The 17,242-nt window shown below is 42.3% G+C and overlaps 1 protein-coding gene across 1 annotated transcript; it reads right to left on the reverse strand.

The window, feature by feature from the left end:
- Positions 1–85: 85 nt before the first annotated feature.
- On the reverse strand, positions 86–17,121 carry vars2 (valyl-tRNA synthetase 2, mitochondrial). Its single transcript, XM_058618702.1, has 30 exons — positions 16,878–17,121; positions 16,558–16,748; positions 16,224–16,302; positions 16,028–16,128; positions 15,477–15,598; positions 15,309–15,375; positions 14,409–14,506; positions 14,242–14,323; positions 13,928–14,047; positions 13,686–13,794; positions 13,509–13,597; positions 13,098–13,188; positions 12,855–12,982; positions 12,608–12,711; positions 11,776–11,857; positions 11,599–11,675; positions 11,342–11,429; positions 9,574–9,667; positions 7,545–7,615; positions 7,334–7,459; positions 7,135–7,239; positions 6,025–6,093; positions 5,838–5,916; positions 3,687–3,817; positions 2,735–2,887; positions 1,664–1,921; positions 1,455–1,566; positions 825–1,018; positions 538–687; positions 86–403 (listed from the first exon to the last, which is right to left on the reverse strand). Coding segments are annotated over exons 1-30 (3,249 nt in total). The 5' UTR covers positions 16,879–17,121; the 3' UTR covers positions 86–325.
- Positions 17,122–17,242: the final 121 nt, after the last annotated feature.

A 17,242-nucleotide genomic window follows, 5' to 3' on the forward strand; every position in this document is an offset into this window, starting at 1 on the left:
AAACGACAAAAGACCATAAAACAACTAAGACAATAACATGAAGGACAACATTTAGGTTATCAATTGAATACCTTAGATTGAAGAATGAAAATGAATTATTCCTTTATGACACACCTGCATCATTAAAAAAAAGCAGAGCAGAGTTCTACAGTATGATAACAATTACATGACGAAAAATGTCATTAAGAAATGACATTGTGCAACGTTGGGATCCTTCAAGCAGTGTAACGACGCCATAATTAACCATCATGTATGAGTCACCACAGTTCATGGGCACTGATGTGCAGCAGCTCATCAACAAAATAGTCCACAGGGTTTTCTGTTCTTATTCTGTTCTTTGGTTCTCCTGCAGAATCTTCAGCTGGTCCTCAATGGTTTCCAGTTCCTGCTGCAAGGCTGACATCTGAACACAAGGAAGGGTTAAAAACATTAATAACATGAGGTGTCCCCATGGGGGTTGGGATCCCTCGTTTGGAAACCACCGCCTTGGATCCATGTTGTGTACAACAGAGGAGTGGCTGTTCACTGCTCACTCACCTTACTGTCCACCTTCTGTCTGACATGAGCAGGAACCTTAGTCAGGTAGTTTGGAGACTGGACTGTGCCGAGGACTTCCTTCAGCTTCAGAACAAGCTTGTCTCTGCGCTGGGAGAGCTGCACAATCTGTTTTTCAACGTTCACGCCACTCTGACAGAGAGGAAAACACAGCATACAAAGACATTCTTTAAATATAGAGTTTTTAATCACAATGCAATGTTTTTCCTTAATGTATGGGGGAGAGTGATGACTCTCACACAGACAGGGAAGTACAGGGTGACGCATACCTGAACGTGAAGGTGTAGCTGACATGTGTGGTCCACCACACCAATGAGGCTTCCTTCCGGCGGAGGAGAGGAGTGGAGGTCATGTGCTCCATGAGGACAGTAGATATGGAGGCTGGAGATGCGACTTAACGTCCACACAGCCGACCCGTAGTGAAGGAGGACCTGGGCCTGGCTGGGTGAACACACTGCCCACACTGAAACACACACACACACATACAGATGTCACTAATCCATCCATTCGTGTGAGGAACCTATTGTTTTCCTTCAGATCATTATTATTGTTATTATTACATGGGTTTGCGGTCATTTTTAAAGGGGGTTAGCGTGCATTAAAAGTCTGGAAACTTTGTACAGAGACGAGGTCTGGCGAAAATGCGATATTGGCAAAGTGCCCGAACCCGTGCGTTGCTCAAGAGTTCTATAGATGAAATGAGTTCCTCTGAATTTCCCGAAACTTGGGTGGGAAGATGTTACAGCCCAAGGCGAAGAAGAAAGTCGATTGCAACAATGGCCTCAACTCAACACGAAGTCAGCCAGTTTAACTTTATCTTCCCTTCCAAAAACATTACAGGTTTCATATCCGCCAAGTGTTGCTTTAAAAATAGATTATTCAAATGTTACACGACTTACTGGCAGGTTTCTCTTTGGTCATGCCACACTGAGCTCGTAGAGAGCGGGCAGTTCGAATCACTTCCTGGATCAGAAGAAAAGCCTCTTCCTCTTCGGGGAAATGCCAGTGAGCCTGGGGAGGGGGGAGGAGGGAGAGGGACGTCAGCTAAAACACAAGGGAAATGGGCATCATTGTGGTTGTGAGGGGGGTCGGATGATTGCGGTGCTACCAGCTGAGAGGAGCGGGGGTACGGCTGTAAACACAGGCTGCTCTGGGAAGCGGCTCCAGGTCCGAACGGCTGCAGTCTCTGCCACAGCTCCTCAGTGATGAAGGGCATGAAGGGGGAGAGCAAAGCCAGAGACACAGACACACAGTGATGGAGGACACTGCGGGCCGCCTGCCTCGCGCTGTCGCTGCACTCTGTGCCAGGCTGGACCACGGAGCCCCCGCCATCCTGCTGCTGGAGCAGCACAGGCTTCACATACTCCTGCAAGACACACACAGAGCCAAGGAAATGACAAACACAGGGATAACTGCTGTCAGCTTCACTCATATACAGACTTTAATTACCTTTAAGGGGAAAGCTCAGGTTTTGTGTACTCACTGTAAAAACAGCCCTACCCAAAATGAACCTAATATCCTTAGATTTATTTAAATGTTATTGTTTTGCAGAAATAATTCTTAAATCTAGAAACTGCAAGACTATAATGTATTAAAATCAGAATTTTAAAACCCTGTAAAAACAACTCAACCAATCAGTGATGGTGAATTTTACTTTAATGCACCCTTGACCCACCAGCCCTCCACTTATCCAGAATTTGAACCAGCAGTCCTACGTTTTCGAGCCAAATTCCCTCCCACTTTGCCAACTCTAAGAATAATGATCGGCAGTCAATTCAAAACGTGACCTAAAACTGAGTATATTTGTCTTAAATCAGACACCCGAAAAAATTTTAAAAGTAAAAGTAGATGTAGTAAATGTAGTATCTGACAGAACTGTAAAATAACCATTCCCAAAGAGCTTATTTCAGGTATTAACAGCAAAACAGCTATTCTTTATCAAAAAAAACCTGTTCATTTAGCAGATTTGATCTGCGATACTGCTGTACCTTCATAAATGCTCCCAGGTTGCAGCATCCACACAAACAAACTAGGGTTGGGTGGTTTACAGATTATAAAGATGATCATCTATTGTCAAAAGTGGTATCTTATTACCAAATACCGCTGAATTCACACTTAAAAATCGTGCTCAAATTCGTCAGATACGACTGAAACAAACATGGATCTTGTCTCTCCTCACCATGTAGACGTCACACAGGCTGTGGAGCCAGAAGTCGTACAGGGCAGACGTGACGGCGTGGAGCTCGTAGCTTTCGAACGCCTGCTCGCACTGTGAGACTGTGCTGTAGAGTCTGGAGCAGATCCAGCGGTCCATGGGGCTCAGGGGGGTCGTCTGAAAATATTGGAAAAGGGAAAAAAACACGTTTTCCAGATTCTGGAAGAGTGCGTGATATCGTATGATATATCGAACCTCACTCTTTGTTCTTGGTTGGTACCAAAATATGACCTTGATATCCCGTTTGACTGTATTTTCTTTCTTCTTTATCCTGCACGTTTTGATTTTCATAGTTAACTTTAAGGACGCAGCATATCAATGATGTCGTCAGAATGCATCATTTTGGACTGGTCGCCTTTAGAAAACTACTCAGGAAATTAAGCGTCTCATTTTTATGATATATTGTGTTAATTAAAATGTGTTGGGCCTTATTCAAAGCTCTATTTTTTGTACTTAAAGTGAATCCTTCCCTCCCGGAGTCTGTCGTAATCAGACGACAGAAAACTGTTGCTTTGAGGAACAGCTCTGTTTTCCTGTTTTGCATCACAAAGGGAAGTTTTGTGGAACAAAGCAATTCAGCAGAATTGCAGCCAAATCCAAGCAGATGGAATGACTGTGGAGGACGGCAGCGAGAGAGAGAGAGAGAGAGACTGTCTGTTCTAAAATATAACACTGCTCTATTACAAGGCTGCAGCAATTAATCAGAAACAGAACGTTGAATATTTTAATATGTGGACAAAACCAAACATTAGAGAACATCCTCAGTTTGAGGTTTGGGAAAAAGTGATCAACATTTGACAGTTTTCTGATATTTTTCGGATTAAATAATCCTTATTTGCTTTATATAATATCTTTAACACATGAGGACAAATTTACCCTTTGACATCATATATGCAAAAGGAATTGTGTGCTGTACCTGTTCCAGTGATCCCACTGGAGCTGTGGCATCTCCCAGTACTCCCAGTGTGTATCTGACTGTCTGCCACATTTTATTGCAGAAGTATCTGCAGCTCAGGACCCGAGAGACGGACAGACTGATGTCTTCTCCTGAGAAAGAAGCAAATGGGTGAATAGTTCAGCAATACGTATTTTAGAGAAGGATGCAGATGGACCTCCACCTCACCCCCTCATGAGTTGTACACACTTAAAGGAATTGAGGGAGTGCTGCTGACCCGACAATTTCTAGAACTGGATTGATGTGAAACGGAGGTCAAACAAAGAAACATCCATTTAGCAAATTAGTAAAAAAAAATAAGATTAACAATTACACCACGTGCCAACTAAAGAGTCGCACTCATCCATTCATTCACTCACTGTTCACATTAGCAAGGACACAGTGTTTTTTTTTTGACACAATTCAATACGGAGTCGTCCAGTTCGATGCCGTCAGACGATCACAAACTTGGGAACGCACAGTCCTGACGGACTCACCTGTAACTGTTTGCCTTGTAATTGTCACAACAAAGGATCAAATAGCTGCCACAGTAACTTGCCAGAGTTGAAGTAGACAATCAATAATGATCGATAAAAAGTGCTCGAGTAATTAAAGCCGGAAATGACGTGTCATTAAGATGTTAAAACTGAATCCACACAGTGTGACGGTGACAGAAAAACTACACCGACCATATTTTACAGCACAAAGAAACTACATTATTACTGCATCCAAAACAACACAGAAACTTTTAGTTAATTATGACACAGGACCACTTTGACGCTGAGGAAAAATACCAGTTTTCTTACCGGCCTTTTGCTACTGCTGCGTTTCTACAGCAAAGTTCTCCGTTGCCCCTTTAATCTTTTAGTAGTTGATGAATCAGTTTGGGTGTTTTGTCTTTTTGTTTTCAATAAAAAGTTAAAATGTCCTTTTCCTCCTCCTTCCTTCCTTTTATAACTCTCTTTGGTCATTTGTTTTAAAGGTTTGGGGAAAAACTGATGTACAATTTTTTACGACTGAACAAATTATTGTTTGAATTAAGTAAAAATGAAAGACAAATGAATCCGTAATTTAAAAGAATTACTTTCAGAGCACACAAAAGTAATTGTCCAGTGCTTAGGCATTTAGAAACATAAATAAAAGATTAAAATCCACAGGTGTACATTTAAAAAGTGTCCAGCTGTATATTTCATGTTTGGAATCTCATTACACTCATCCCAGCAGCCCAACTGCAATCACGTCAAATCCTCTGGACACATTCATGAGCCAAATGAAGCCAAAACATTATCTGAATGAATCAGATGCCCATTTTTATACAAAATGGGGAAAAACAGTTAAAGTTCACACCGAGCATCGGTGCAGGCTAATGCCAGCCACCCTCTCGCATACTGTATGTTCTGGCATTGTTCAAAACGAGACAATTTCTGGAGTCAATATTTAAAACTTTTTCAGATGTGTCACAAGTACCTATAGAACCTTCTGCCATCACTGCACAAGACGCTCACCTTAACCACCGGGCAAAGAATATGATAGCTTTTGCATCTCATAGCTCGGCGATTAATACTCTTTAAGTGGAAGGAGATCCTTCCCCCAACCTTTAAGATTCTCAACACCACTTGGTGTTAGAGAAGATAAGCATTCTACAAGAGGAACATGGAAACCTTTTTTTAAGTTATACAGAGAAATAAGATGTCACTAAAATTGGCGTAGTATACGACTGATCCTGTTTTGTATTGTGTATAACCTGATTTATATATTTATTTTTCCCATTTACTTATGTATCATACTGTTTTGTCTTAATTAATACAGTATGTAAATATGTAGTTTTAATACGTAAGTGATGCATGTAATATAAGTGACTGCATACAAGTTCGATCAATACTAGGCTGTTGAATGGTACAGTATTTATGTATCTCCCTATGTATAAATATCAATAAAAAGAGGAACAAAAACTAAAACAGGGAAAAACCAGTGAGTGGCAGAACACGCGAGTCCCTCATAACTTATCTCTCTCTCTGTCAGTCGAGTTAAAGCAAACCATCTCCTCTTCCTGCCACACAGCTCTACAGCCATTCACCCGTGACAGTTGCTCTTTCTTGTCAGGTAACGTGAGCAGAGGTGAGAGCCACTCACCCTGCATCTTGTGAGAGCAGAGGGCAAATCTCAGCGCGTCCGTCCCACACTGAGGGATTCCCTGGGGGAAGTCCTTCCTCTGCGGGGAAGCAGATGGAGCCGACAGATAAGGGCAGGAAGTAATAACGAGTGTGTGCTCAGTCAAGCCACAAACAAAGTGCAGATGAAAGGGGGGAGAGGAGCTGACCTGCGCTTCCATGGCTACCAGCCGCTCTCTGGGGTCAAGGTTCCCTTCCATCACTTTCTCCTGGAGTCTCTGGGAGGAAAAACAAAGATAAAAGAGTTTCACAGCAGAGTAAAAGTGTTGAGGGGAAACACGGCAGACATCGGTCTAAATCGGCTGTTTCCGGCTTCCTGCGATCAGCTGAACTGTCACCGTGCAACTGAACAACCCAGAATAAACCTCACATTTACTCCACTTTTCAGTTAAATCCAAAGTTCTTTTTATTTAATTCAAACATGATTAAAAACTCACAGGAGTTTGGAAGTGTACAAAGCTCTGGTTATTCTGAATTAACAACATCATTTTCCCCTTTTTTATATTCAAGGGATAACTTTTCCTAAAAAAGTCAATTCTGCTCCACACTGGAGGACTATGGAGGATTTTTACCCTAATGTAACAGCAGCAGAGTCACTGTGATGGTAAAAACGGCTTGTTGTGAAACCCTGCCTTGCAAAGATCACGGCTGCCGACGCGAAATATGGAGGTCTTACGAGAAACACAAATGACTTTAGGGAGCTACACTTAGTGTACACGCCTCCCACCAAGGTACCAGATTATAGTGATAATTTAGACGTTCATTATGGCAGAGCTGGCGATAAAGAAGCAGAGAAAAAGCGTTGTTGAAGGACGTGAGGAAGAGGAAACGACTGTGTGACGAGTGAGGGGCCAATCACAGAAGTAAAGGTCGCAACGGCTTTTTCCCCAATGGCAAGAGTTGGAAAACACAGAAGGATGCAAAATGGATGCCAATGATGTTTATAAAGCTGCACTTTGTTTTGTCCACAAACCAAAATGACACAGTTTGAATGATTTCTTTTTTCATTTTATGGAGCAAATAAACCAGAAAATATTCACATTAAAGAAGCTGAAAAATCAGAGAAACTGGTTTAAAATCTTTAAAAATCGCTTCGATCAATTCATCGAGTCATCGTTTCAGCCTTATCTTACAGTTATTCCTACATTTTCAATGACTGACAGGGTAGGAAATGTGTGTTTCTGTTGGCTAAAGCTGACAGGGAACCAGAGATCCTTGGACAGTGATGTGTGATGTGGCTACTGGACTGTGTCACCTACCTCCAGAGAGACTCCATGTATGACATCTAACGGGTCAATGACGTTTCCCAGAGATTTGCTCATTTTCCGGCCGTGTTTATCTCTCACCAGAGAGTGGAAAAGAACCTGACAGGCACAGGACGGGGGAGAGAAAGAAATAAAGAACAGCTCTGGCCAACAGTGTGATTCAACTATAGTGTTTGGTTTCCTCATAAACTACCTGTTTGAAGGGCAGCTGTCCGGTCAGCTCTTTGCCGAGCATAACCATCCTCGCCACCCAGAAGAAGATGAGGTCGCTGCCCGTCTCCAGAACGGAGTTGGGATAATAGCGCCGCATGTCAGCGGTCTGCGGTGGAAATGGGGCTGTGGTTACATTACAGTCAGACGAGGATGTTGTACTGACGACAGGAAGTGGGCAAGAAGTGCATTACCTGCTGTGGCCAACCAAGCATGGCGAAGGGAAACAGCGCGGAGGAGAACCACGTATCCAGGACATCAGGGTCTGACACGAGAGGAACACAGCATGAGGCTGTTAACTGTGTGTCGTTCTAACTGTGTTCATAAAATCATTTCCCCCTCCAAGCTGCTTGTTACTTAGAGGTGTATAATCACCTGATTGTAGGAATTGTTGTTTTTTTATTACTACACAATTGGGCTTTTCTATTTTTTATATCTATATCAGGAGAAGAGTGAGCTCTCTGGAGGCTGCCATTTAGGACAAGCTAATGCTAACTGAAGGATTGGTAAAGAAGAAGGGTGTGGCTGCATTTTAAACACTGTACCTTTTAATGGGATAGTTTGGATTTTTCAACATGAAGTTGTATGACACAGACCTCAGGAGCAGAGTGGACGCAACGTTGTTAAACCACTCATCGAGGCTCCGGTTTGGAGCCGAGAAAAGGAGTTCTGGGAGAGAGTTTGGGACACAATGACTAACGGGTTTTAAACCACAAACATAAAACCTCTGCCCAACAGTACATCACATCGATAGCTTGGCACTATTTTCTGGCCTGTATCACTACGCCGTGCAGCCGAGCAAGTCACAAGTCCCGGTGTTGGTCAGAGAGAGTGAGGGAATTGAAACAAACAAGCACGTCTGACTATGAAACTGATGAAGATGAACCGTGTGAAGAAAATCCATCAGGTTACACAGACGAGGAGAAATACTTTTCACTGCTCCAAAACCGGGGCGAGATCTCCGAATGATTTAAATGATTTAACCACGTTGCATCCGCTCTGTCATACAACTTCATGTTCAAAACTCCAAACTATCCCTTTAAGTATTAACAGACACAGCCGATAATATAAAGCATTTGACATTGACATTGAAGCTTGTGACTCAGTGACTCTGAAATATTTGTGCTAGAGACAGTTAAGAACACTCCAGTGTGTTGCTAGACTTTGATATCTCAGTTTATCCACCTATAAGTAACAAATACCAAACTCACAAACGTCTATATTAATATTAAAAGCGTCTACAAACAGCGTTCCTGTCGGTAGAGGTTTCTGCCTGGTCGCTGTTGTAAAGGCGCAGCAGTAGCTTGACGCTGGTAAGAGCACAGGTGCTTAGGTCAAAATCTAAATGCTTTTCTCTTAATTGTGTTGGCTACAGAATAACACAGTTCCTTTGTGTTCCGATTTATTGTAATTCCCTGAAAACTTGCATCCCAGTGGCCAGGAGAGCAACACAATGAAGGCAAAACTTCCTACACTCTGCTCTCCATACTTGATATGAACAGGAAATCTTCTTCTTATTAGCATCACAATGTGCAACCACTCAGCCGCCAAACCAAAGTCCAGAGAGAAAATCAGTGACTTTACAGTTCGCTGCCTCCACAAGTGAGTTTATAAAAGTGTCATTTGTGTGACTTCACTGTTTGGAATCCTTTGTAAGCACAAGACAACAGCGGAACGGCAGCCGTCGTGTCCCCGTAATCTACGTTTGCCGATCGTCTCCGAGGACTTTGGTGCAGACTTTGATGAGTCACTCACACTGGTGACGTGATTTATGTTTATATTGATGAACGCATTGTTCAGTGAACAGGAACAAGGCACCGCACCATTAACCTTAGATAAGACAAGGAGAAAATGTGATGTGCAAAAGTTCTATTTTCCACCAGCCGTCCCTGGGCAGGTAGATTAATAAAGAGGGGGAAATCAATCAATACAAGTCTACAGAAATACAGAGAAGTCAATATAATGTTGGCAACAGTATGGAGGTTTAAAATTCCATAGCTTGCTCTGCATATAAATCCTCTTTCAAACATCCTGAAATCAGTACGTCCTTGACATTTTCTTTAACATCTCTTCTTTAATGGCTGATAAACTATCCGATTTCAGCTAAAATGGCCGGTTAAATCTGACTTTATCACCTGGTAGAGGCAGTGAAACAGCAGCAACAGCGATCACAGCCCATATTATTGTATAACATTAGCATTAGGAGTAAAAGGAGTGAGTCACCTTGGGTCAAAGTGATGGATTCAGGCCGCGCTCCATATTTATCAGCCGCTCTCCGTCTCGCCTCGTCCTCGCTGCGTCCCCAAACCCACCGCTCCTGCGACGCACACACACACACACACACACACACACACACAAACAAACAAATTATATTATTTATGAATTATTGTTTCAATTTAAAATTTTGAAACCGCATAAATTATATAGTTGGAGGAAAGTGTGAGCCAGGAGAATTTAAATGACAACCTGATGATGACACCACTGTCCAAACTGGTCCTTTTTAACCCAATTTAAAGTTTTACACTTTTATAAAAAGCTTTTAAATGAACTAATCAGGGTTTTTTTTTATGCTGCAGTGGATACCTATTGGTGACCTTAGCTATGAACAGAGACAATGTAATACACTATCAGACCTGACACTGGGGCATGTGTGGCACACAGTGCAGGGGCAGGTGGTGGTCAAGAAGCACTTATCTCATAAAACTGCTGAATGACGAGGCTTTTTGAGCAGTAGAGTTCATTGCTCTAAGTTTTCAGTCATACTCTAACCTGTTTGCAGGCGTCTCGCTTTACTCAAGCAGCGTTGCTGTTGCCTCTGATGGTCTTGACCTCGTGGGAATGTCGCCCAGTGACACAAGATTTATTTAAAAGTAATGCACAACCACTTTAAGGGAAGTGTTTTTAAACAAACTGAGGTTTTAATGTGTCCATGCCACTTTAAGTGTTTTTTTACAAGTTTGACAAGTACACACACATACAGGTCTGCGTGTCTTCATTGACGTCCAGCCTAAACAAAGCGTTATCGCTAACTTTAACCGTAACCCGTTAATGCCTAACCCTAATCTTAATCTAATCCTCTTCATCCCTGACCCTCTTATTTGGAGCCCCTGTTCAAAAATGACATCTATTTTCCAAAATATCTCTGCAATTACAAGCTCTATGAGAATTATCTTGTTATCAAAGATAAAGTGAAGATAACATGATCCCACTGATTCTCCGGTGCCGCTTACACTGTTACGGTGTTTTCTACACTTGCTGGTTTAATCCAACTGGTGCTTTAACTGTGATTTTCATTAGAATGTTTTTTAAAATCTTTTAGCCGAGTTTCTGACCTTTCTGTGGGGTATGCAGCATGTCTGTGTTTATTAAAGTTAGACGTGTTTGTTGCTGCGTGCTACGATGCGAGGTTAACCTAACCACAAACTCTTAGCCCTAAACCCAACCAGTTCCTCAGGAATCAGTTATGTCTGTGTTAGGGCCAGGCTTTGTCCCTATGAGGATAAGTGATGGTCAGTTTTTATACTGAAAAAGGTGTGAAAGAGGTCACAAAAACAAGTACACTAGAGCTGAAATGATTAATCGATGAATCGATTATTACTCGATTACTAAATGAATCGACAACTATTTTGATAATCGATGAATCGGTGTGAAACGTTTTCATGATTAAAACAAGATTTCCGATTGTTTAAGCTTCTTCAATGTGAATATTTTATTAATTTCTTTGCTCTGGATAACAAAGAAATCATTCAAAGTAAATCATTTTGGTTTATGGACAAAACAAGACATTGAGAACATCATCATGTCCAGGTCTGACGAACACCGATCAACATGTTTTAAGGTTTTCTGATATTTTTTGGACCAAACGATTCATCGATTAATCGAGAAAATAATCGACCGATTAATCGATTATGAAAATAATCGTTAGTTGCAGCCCTAAAGTACACACCTAATATTATTACAACATACAGTATATGTTATGCACAGACCCAACCTCTTCTGTGTTGGTACAATTGGGAAGCTCCACTTGGTAAGCAGGGATCTGATGACCCCACCACAGCTGCCTGGAGACGCACCAGTCGCTGCGAAGCACACAGTGGGAGACATTGTTGGCGAAAACATGCACCGAAACAAAAGCTCATTCATCATCAGAGTGGTGCCATTTCACACAAAAGCCAAAAAAAAACAGCGGCACATCCTCGCATTCACCCACACGCCGACTGCGTCTTCCTCACGTGTCGCGCGGTCTACCTGATGTTGGACAGCCACGTCCTCCATGTCTTAGTGTAGAAGTGAGGGATGATTTTCAGCTCTCCGTCCTCCACCGCCTGACAGCGCAAGACAAAAATCACATGTGTTTCATGCAGAGTAACAGGACGAGATGATGTAGTCTAAACCTAACTAACCGAACATAAGCCACCAGCTCACCTGTACGGCTTCTTTAGCCATTTCATCACAACGGACGAACCACTGCTTCTTTAGAAGAGGTTCAATGACGTCTCCTGAACGGCTAAGACAAGAAAGCAGACAAAACAAAACAACACAAATGTCAGATCAAGTCACAATGTGTGCCCCGAGGGGCATTTTGGGCAATTTACAGATTATGAAAGTGTGTTTTCTAAGCTTTCAACAATGTCCAACACATCTGAAATCTGAAAATATTTGAAGAAGATGTGGTCATTTGAATGTAGTCACTCCTCAAACTGGTTTAGCCTCAAGATTTTCAATCTTCCTGGGGAGCCAAGTGACCGTATCATCACATTAATATATTATACGATGATGGGCCCTTGAGGAACATCGGGATTCAGCACAACAGCTGTGGAATCATGGAACAACGTAGTCTGTCTAGTGTCCGAGTTGCAGTTTGGCTAAATTGCTTTCCAGTCAGGTAAAAAAAAAATATAACAACAGATGTGAATTAAATGTTATACATAAGAAATAAAGCTGTAGCAGCAAACACTGAGTGTACACAGAGTGCAAGCCTTCCCCAAGGCTGCTCACTTTCCTGTAGTGTCACAAAGTTAAGTATCGTTTTTAAAAACTTCCATGGCTGCAAATGTACTAACTCGGCAGCCTTTACTGTCTTTTGGTCACAAATAAAAGTAAACTAACCCTGTACTTGAACTTGACCTTTTCTGGCATAAACACTGACCTTGACAGAATTGAATCGTGGTTAAGTTAAGGTTAGTGTTAGGTTATGGTTAAGGTCAGGTATAGTGCTTTGTTTAGGCTGTTCATACGTGTGTGTGTGTTCCTGTACCTGCAGACAGGTAAAGACATGGCATGACTCTTCTTCCCTCTGAACAGCTTCTTCTCCGCCAGCGCATCCACAACAAGCTGCCTGGCGTCAAATCGCTTCACTCCCTTAAAAGACACAAAGAGCAACACAAAGTGATTCTAACAGCTTAAATAGAGACAGCAGCAGGCCAGACAGAAGCTCATTAATAACAATCTCCTCAGGGACTTCATCATCTGGCAACTACAGTGCAGCAGTGTGGTTCCCGTACCTCCAGCCACTGTCCACAGGAGGGCGCCATAGTCCCGTCTCCTCTGATGACAGTGAGGCGTGGCAGCGAGTGTCTCTGTGACAGCAGGAAGTCAGTGTGGTCATGAGCGGGAGTCACCTTCACTGCACCTGCACAACATACAATACAAAGAGCTCTGATTACAAGAGAGCGGCTACAGCAACTACCCAGCATGCATAGGGGGTGGACAAAAGGGAAAAGTGGCAGAGTGAGTGTTGATCTCACCTGTTCCAAGCTCCATGTCCACCAGTGCGTCCGTGATGACGGGCAGGAGTCTGTTAGTAAACGGGTGTCTGCAATGTTTCCCATGAAAAGCCTGGAAATGGACCAAATGTCACATTCCACTTTATTAGGTACAGCAATTCTTATGCTTGTTAATGCAAATATCTAATCAGACAATCACATGGCAGCAACACATGGTGCGTTTACACATGTAGACACGGTCAAGGCGAGCTGCTGAAGTGCAAACCAAGCATCAGAATAAGGAAGAAAGGGGATCTATGTGACTTGCTTGTTGGTCAGTAAGTAACCTTGAAGCAGAAGACCACACCGGGTGCATTTCCTGCCACTTAATCTATCATCTGTAAACAACAACCACCCTCATCAGGTAAACATCAGTCAGACATTAGTACTGGCCTGATATCGGGGGTCTTCGGGGTGAACAGCCACGGCGACATCTCCCAACATGGTCTCAGGACGAGTGGTGGACACCACCACTTCTCCATCTAAAACACAGGGCCAAAGAAAAAGAATGATATAACATAATAATGAAAGAGCAGGACATGCATCGTCCATTAAGTCACAGATACTCACCGTGGCCGTCTAAAGGATAAGCAAAGCTTAGCATGGTTCCAAACTCCACGTTGTTTTCATAACCAGGAACAGACAACATGGTCTGCCCACAAAGCTCCTTCGAGTCGACCTGACAACACAGTCAACGAGAACAGCAACGGTGACATTTTGTCTGGCGAGTGATCAGGAATGTATACATTATCCTGTCCTTCTGTTACACACAGTATACCGTCGCTAATACGTTCAATGTGAAGCTGTATCACCTCGATGTCAGAGATGGCAGATTCCAGCGCACAGCTCCAGTTGACCAGACCCTCAGAGCGATGAATGAGGCCAGCGTCACAGAGTCTGACGAAGGCCTCGGTCACAGCTCTGCTGAACTCCTGACACACACAGTACAAATGTTACAGAGGGATTTTTCTGCTCAGTTAATCGCAAGGATGAAGCCGTGGAACCATTTTGATATCAGAAATAAAATCGATTGATTATAACACATCCATTTAGGGTTCTCTGTTTACAATATATTTATTTTATTCAAATATTTATGTTCAATAGTGATGTTGATGCAGAGTCTTACAGGATCCATGGTGAAACAGGCTCTGCTCCAGTCCAGAGAAGCTCCCAGGCTCCTCAGCTGATGGTAGATCTCTTCTCCTTTGCTGCAAAACAAACAAGTGATGACGTGTCAATGAAGAAAACGCTTCACTGACACGTCAGAGCAGACAAGCGTGTGCAAACACTTACTCGTTCTTCCATTTCCACACCTCTCTCAGAAACTCTTCCCTAGTAAAGTCCCGTCTGTGCTTCCCCTCTTCCCGCAGGAGTCTTCTCTCCACCACCATCTAACACACACACACACACACACACACACAAATAAATAAAGAAGACAGAATGAGAAGACTCCCACGAGGACTCCCACAGCGTTGTGACGCCCTATCAAATGTAGTCGTGTACGATAATGATATCACAATCTTGAGTGTGTACAGATAACAGTATCAGTCTGACACAGTCATTTTACACTTTTACTTTTACACTTTTTAACATAGAAAGCTGTTAACACCACATTACTGCCAATGGATTTACCACATACAGCCATGACAAGCAATTTCAAACACATAATTCTCCAAATGTGTGACAATTTTGTTAGCAAAATACAGTATTTGAGCTCTCATTAAAAGCCAGGCTGCTTGGACTCTCCAGATTTGTGTACAGACAGTGAAAGAAAATAATACAGAAATAATGGGTGTGTAAAATATAAGAGGCAAATAATATAAAACTAAATATCCTGTTCTGAATTATGTTAAAAATGGTTGATTTTACTATCGTTTCAATGTGGTTAATTGAATAATGAAATGTGTTTTTTCTATTTTTATTCATTTTGCAGGAAATATAATAATATAAATATAATAAATATGTGACTATACAGGGAAGGGAGAATCTCCTCAGCTTATTCAATCATAAAAATGATAGAAAAATAGAAACCTGTGGCTCATGAAAGAAATTTTTTTGTAGCTTCTCTGTGGTAGCTTAACACTAGAAATGAACACCATAAACATTAATACAGATAATAACAAGTTCAGTGGAGGTCCTCAATATGTACATAATTAAAATATGGGGTCCGACAAGAAGAGGAAGTCGTCGTACCTGCGTTGCGATACCTGCATGGTCACATCCGGGAACCCAGAGGACTCTATAGCCCTGCATCCTCCTCCTGATGATGATCACACATTCACACATCACTGTTCCATCACCTGACTGAGCGACTCACATCTTTACCAGCAACTACTGATGCTGCAGTTGTAGTTCAGTTACCATCGAACCAGTGCATCCTCTATAGCCACAGTCAGAGCGTGGCCCAGGTGCAGAGTACCGGTGACATTTGGTGGAGGGATACACAGAGAGAAGGTCCGATCCACGGCGTGAGGCAACTTCTCCTGAATAGATAACACAACATGAGAGAGACAGGCACAGCTTGTGTGTGTGTGTGTATGGACACTGTTTCTATTTCACACATTGAAGTCTAAATAATCCAACCTAAGGGTACGTCCTTTCACATCCAGTATAGTATCTGCAGGTCTTAAAAGACCATTTAAGACAAAACAAAAGCTAATAAAAATCCTGGTCATGCAGCTGTTTGATCAGATAAATGCCTCCTTGTGCCTGGGCTGCTGTTTCTCAGTTTCTCTAATCTAATCTACACATTTCAGTCCCAGATGTAAACAAGACAACGTAACACCCTCCCACTCATAATCAGCCCTCTCAGGATGGATGTTAATACCAGATCTGAACACAGCCTTTCTTTAATGATGTCAGTATTTGAGGCATCATTGTCTTCTCTGATGTTTTCCTGTTATAAAACTTACATGTCGCTCAGGACTGAAGAATCCCTCTCTTTCCCACCACTGATACCAGCTGGACTCCACATAGCCCGGACTGTAAGAGGGTGGGAATGGCAAAGTAGTGTCTGTAAAAGAGGGGGGGGGAAAACACATTTCTTCATCCAGAGAGAAACATAACATGCAGACAAGTCTGTGCTCAACATGACAGGAAGTCAAGAACCTTTCTTTGTCCCAGGAGGTGTTGGAGCAGTGTACACTGTCTCCTCCTTCTCGCTCCATTTCACTGACGAATCCTCAGCCTTAAAAGTATCAACAATGAAATAGAATTGACTAGAATGACATTTGTTGCTGTGCTTCATTTTAAGTAAACTGGTATTGTGATGGCTGTGGGTGTGGCATGAAAGCATGGGAAACTTTTCAATAAACATACCTCACCTGTGCCAGTGATAAATGTCAGGTGATTTTTGAATGATTCTATCCATCTATCTATACACCAGTTTACTTATGAACTTGACGTGAGTGTGTACGTGTTATTGTACTTTAGCTTCACTTACACCATGTTGACCTGACAGTATAGCCTCTTCCCGCTCTCGTCTGCGCCTTTGTTTCTCAGCTCGAGGTCGTGCAGGAGAAGAGTTCGACTTAGACGACGAGGAGGGCGGTTTTTGTGATTTGTTAGAGCAGAGTCCGGCTGCTCCTCTGCCTGCCAGCCGCAACCCGAGGACACCACCTGTCCTCCACATCACTACACGTCACAAGGAAGTAGACACAGTCATCGCGATATAGTGTATTAGAAGCTAAACAATAACAGCGTAATTGTCTACGATGACATGCATTATTTTTATTATTCTTTTAAATAGCTAGATTTACTTACTGTATTTCCAATACACTCAGTGCTCTGTTAGTTCAGTCACGACATTTTAACTTCGTCATTGTAATCCCGTGAAGCTCCATTTCGTCTGTGTTGCTGTCTTAAATCCTACTTTACTTGATAACGCAGTGGAAATGTTGTGCTAATTCATGTTACGCTGCTATAATGTATATATATTTTCTAATATACTTGTCATGAGGACATGACATTTCAGACGGACTGTAATAACTCACGGACAACCGGAAACGATGTCCGTCTGAAAACATCGTCCCCCGCTATCAAGCTAAACACAAAAAACAAACCTGTCCATGAATTTTTAAAATAAAAGCACGTAAGCAATTACATTTAAAAATGTGTGTTATTTGTGT

Source organism: Solea solea, chromosome 20 (genome assembly GCF_958295425.1).
Source record: "Solea solea chromosome 20, fSolSol10.1, whole genome shotgun sequence".
NCBI lineage: Eukaryota > Metazoa > Chordata > Actinopteri > Pleuronectiformes > Soleidae > Solea > Solea solea.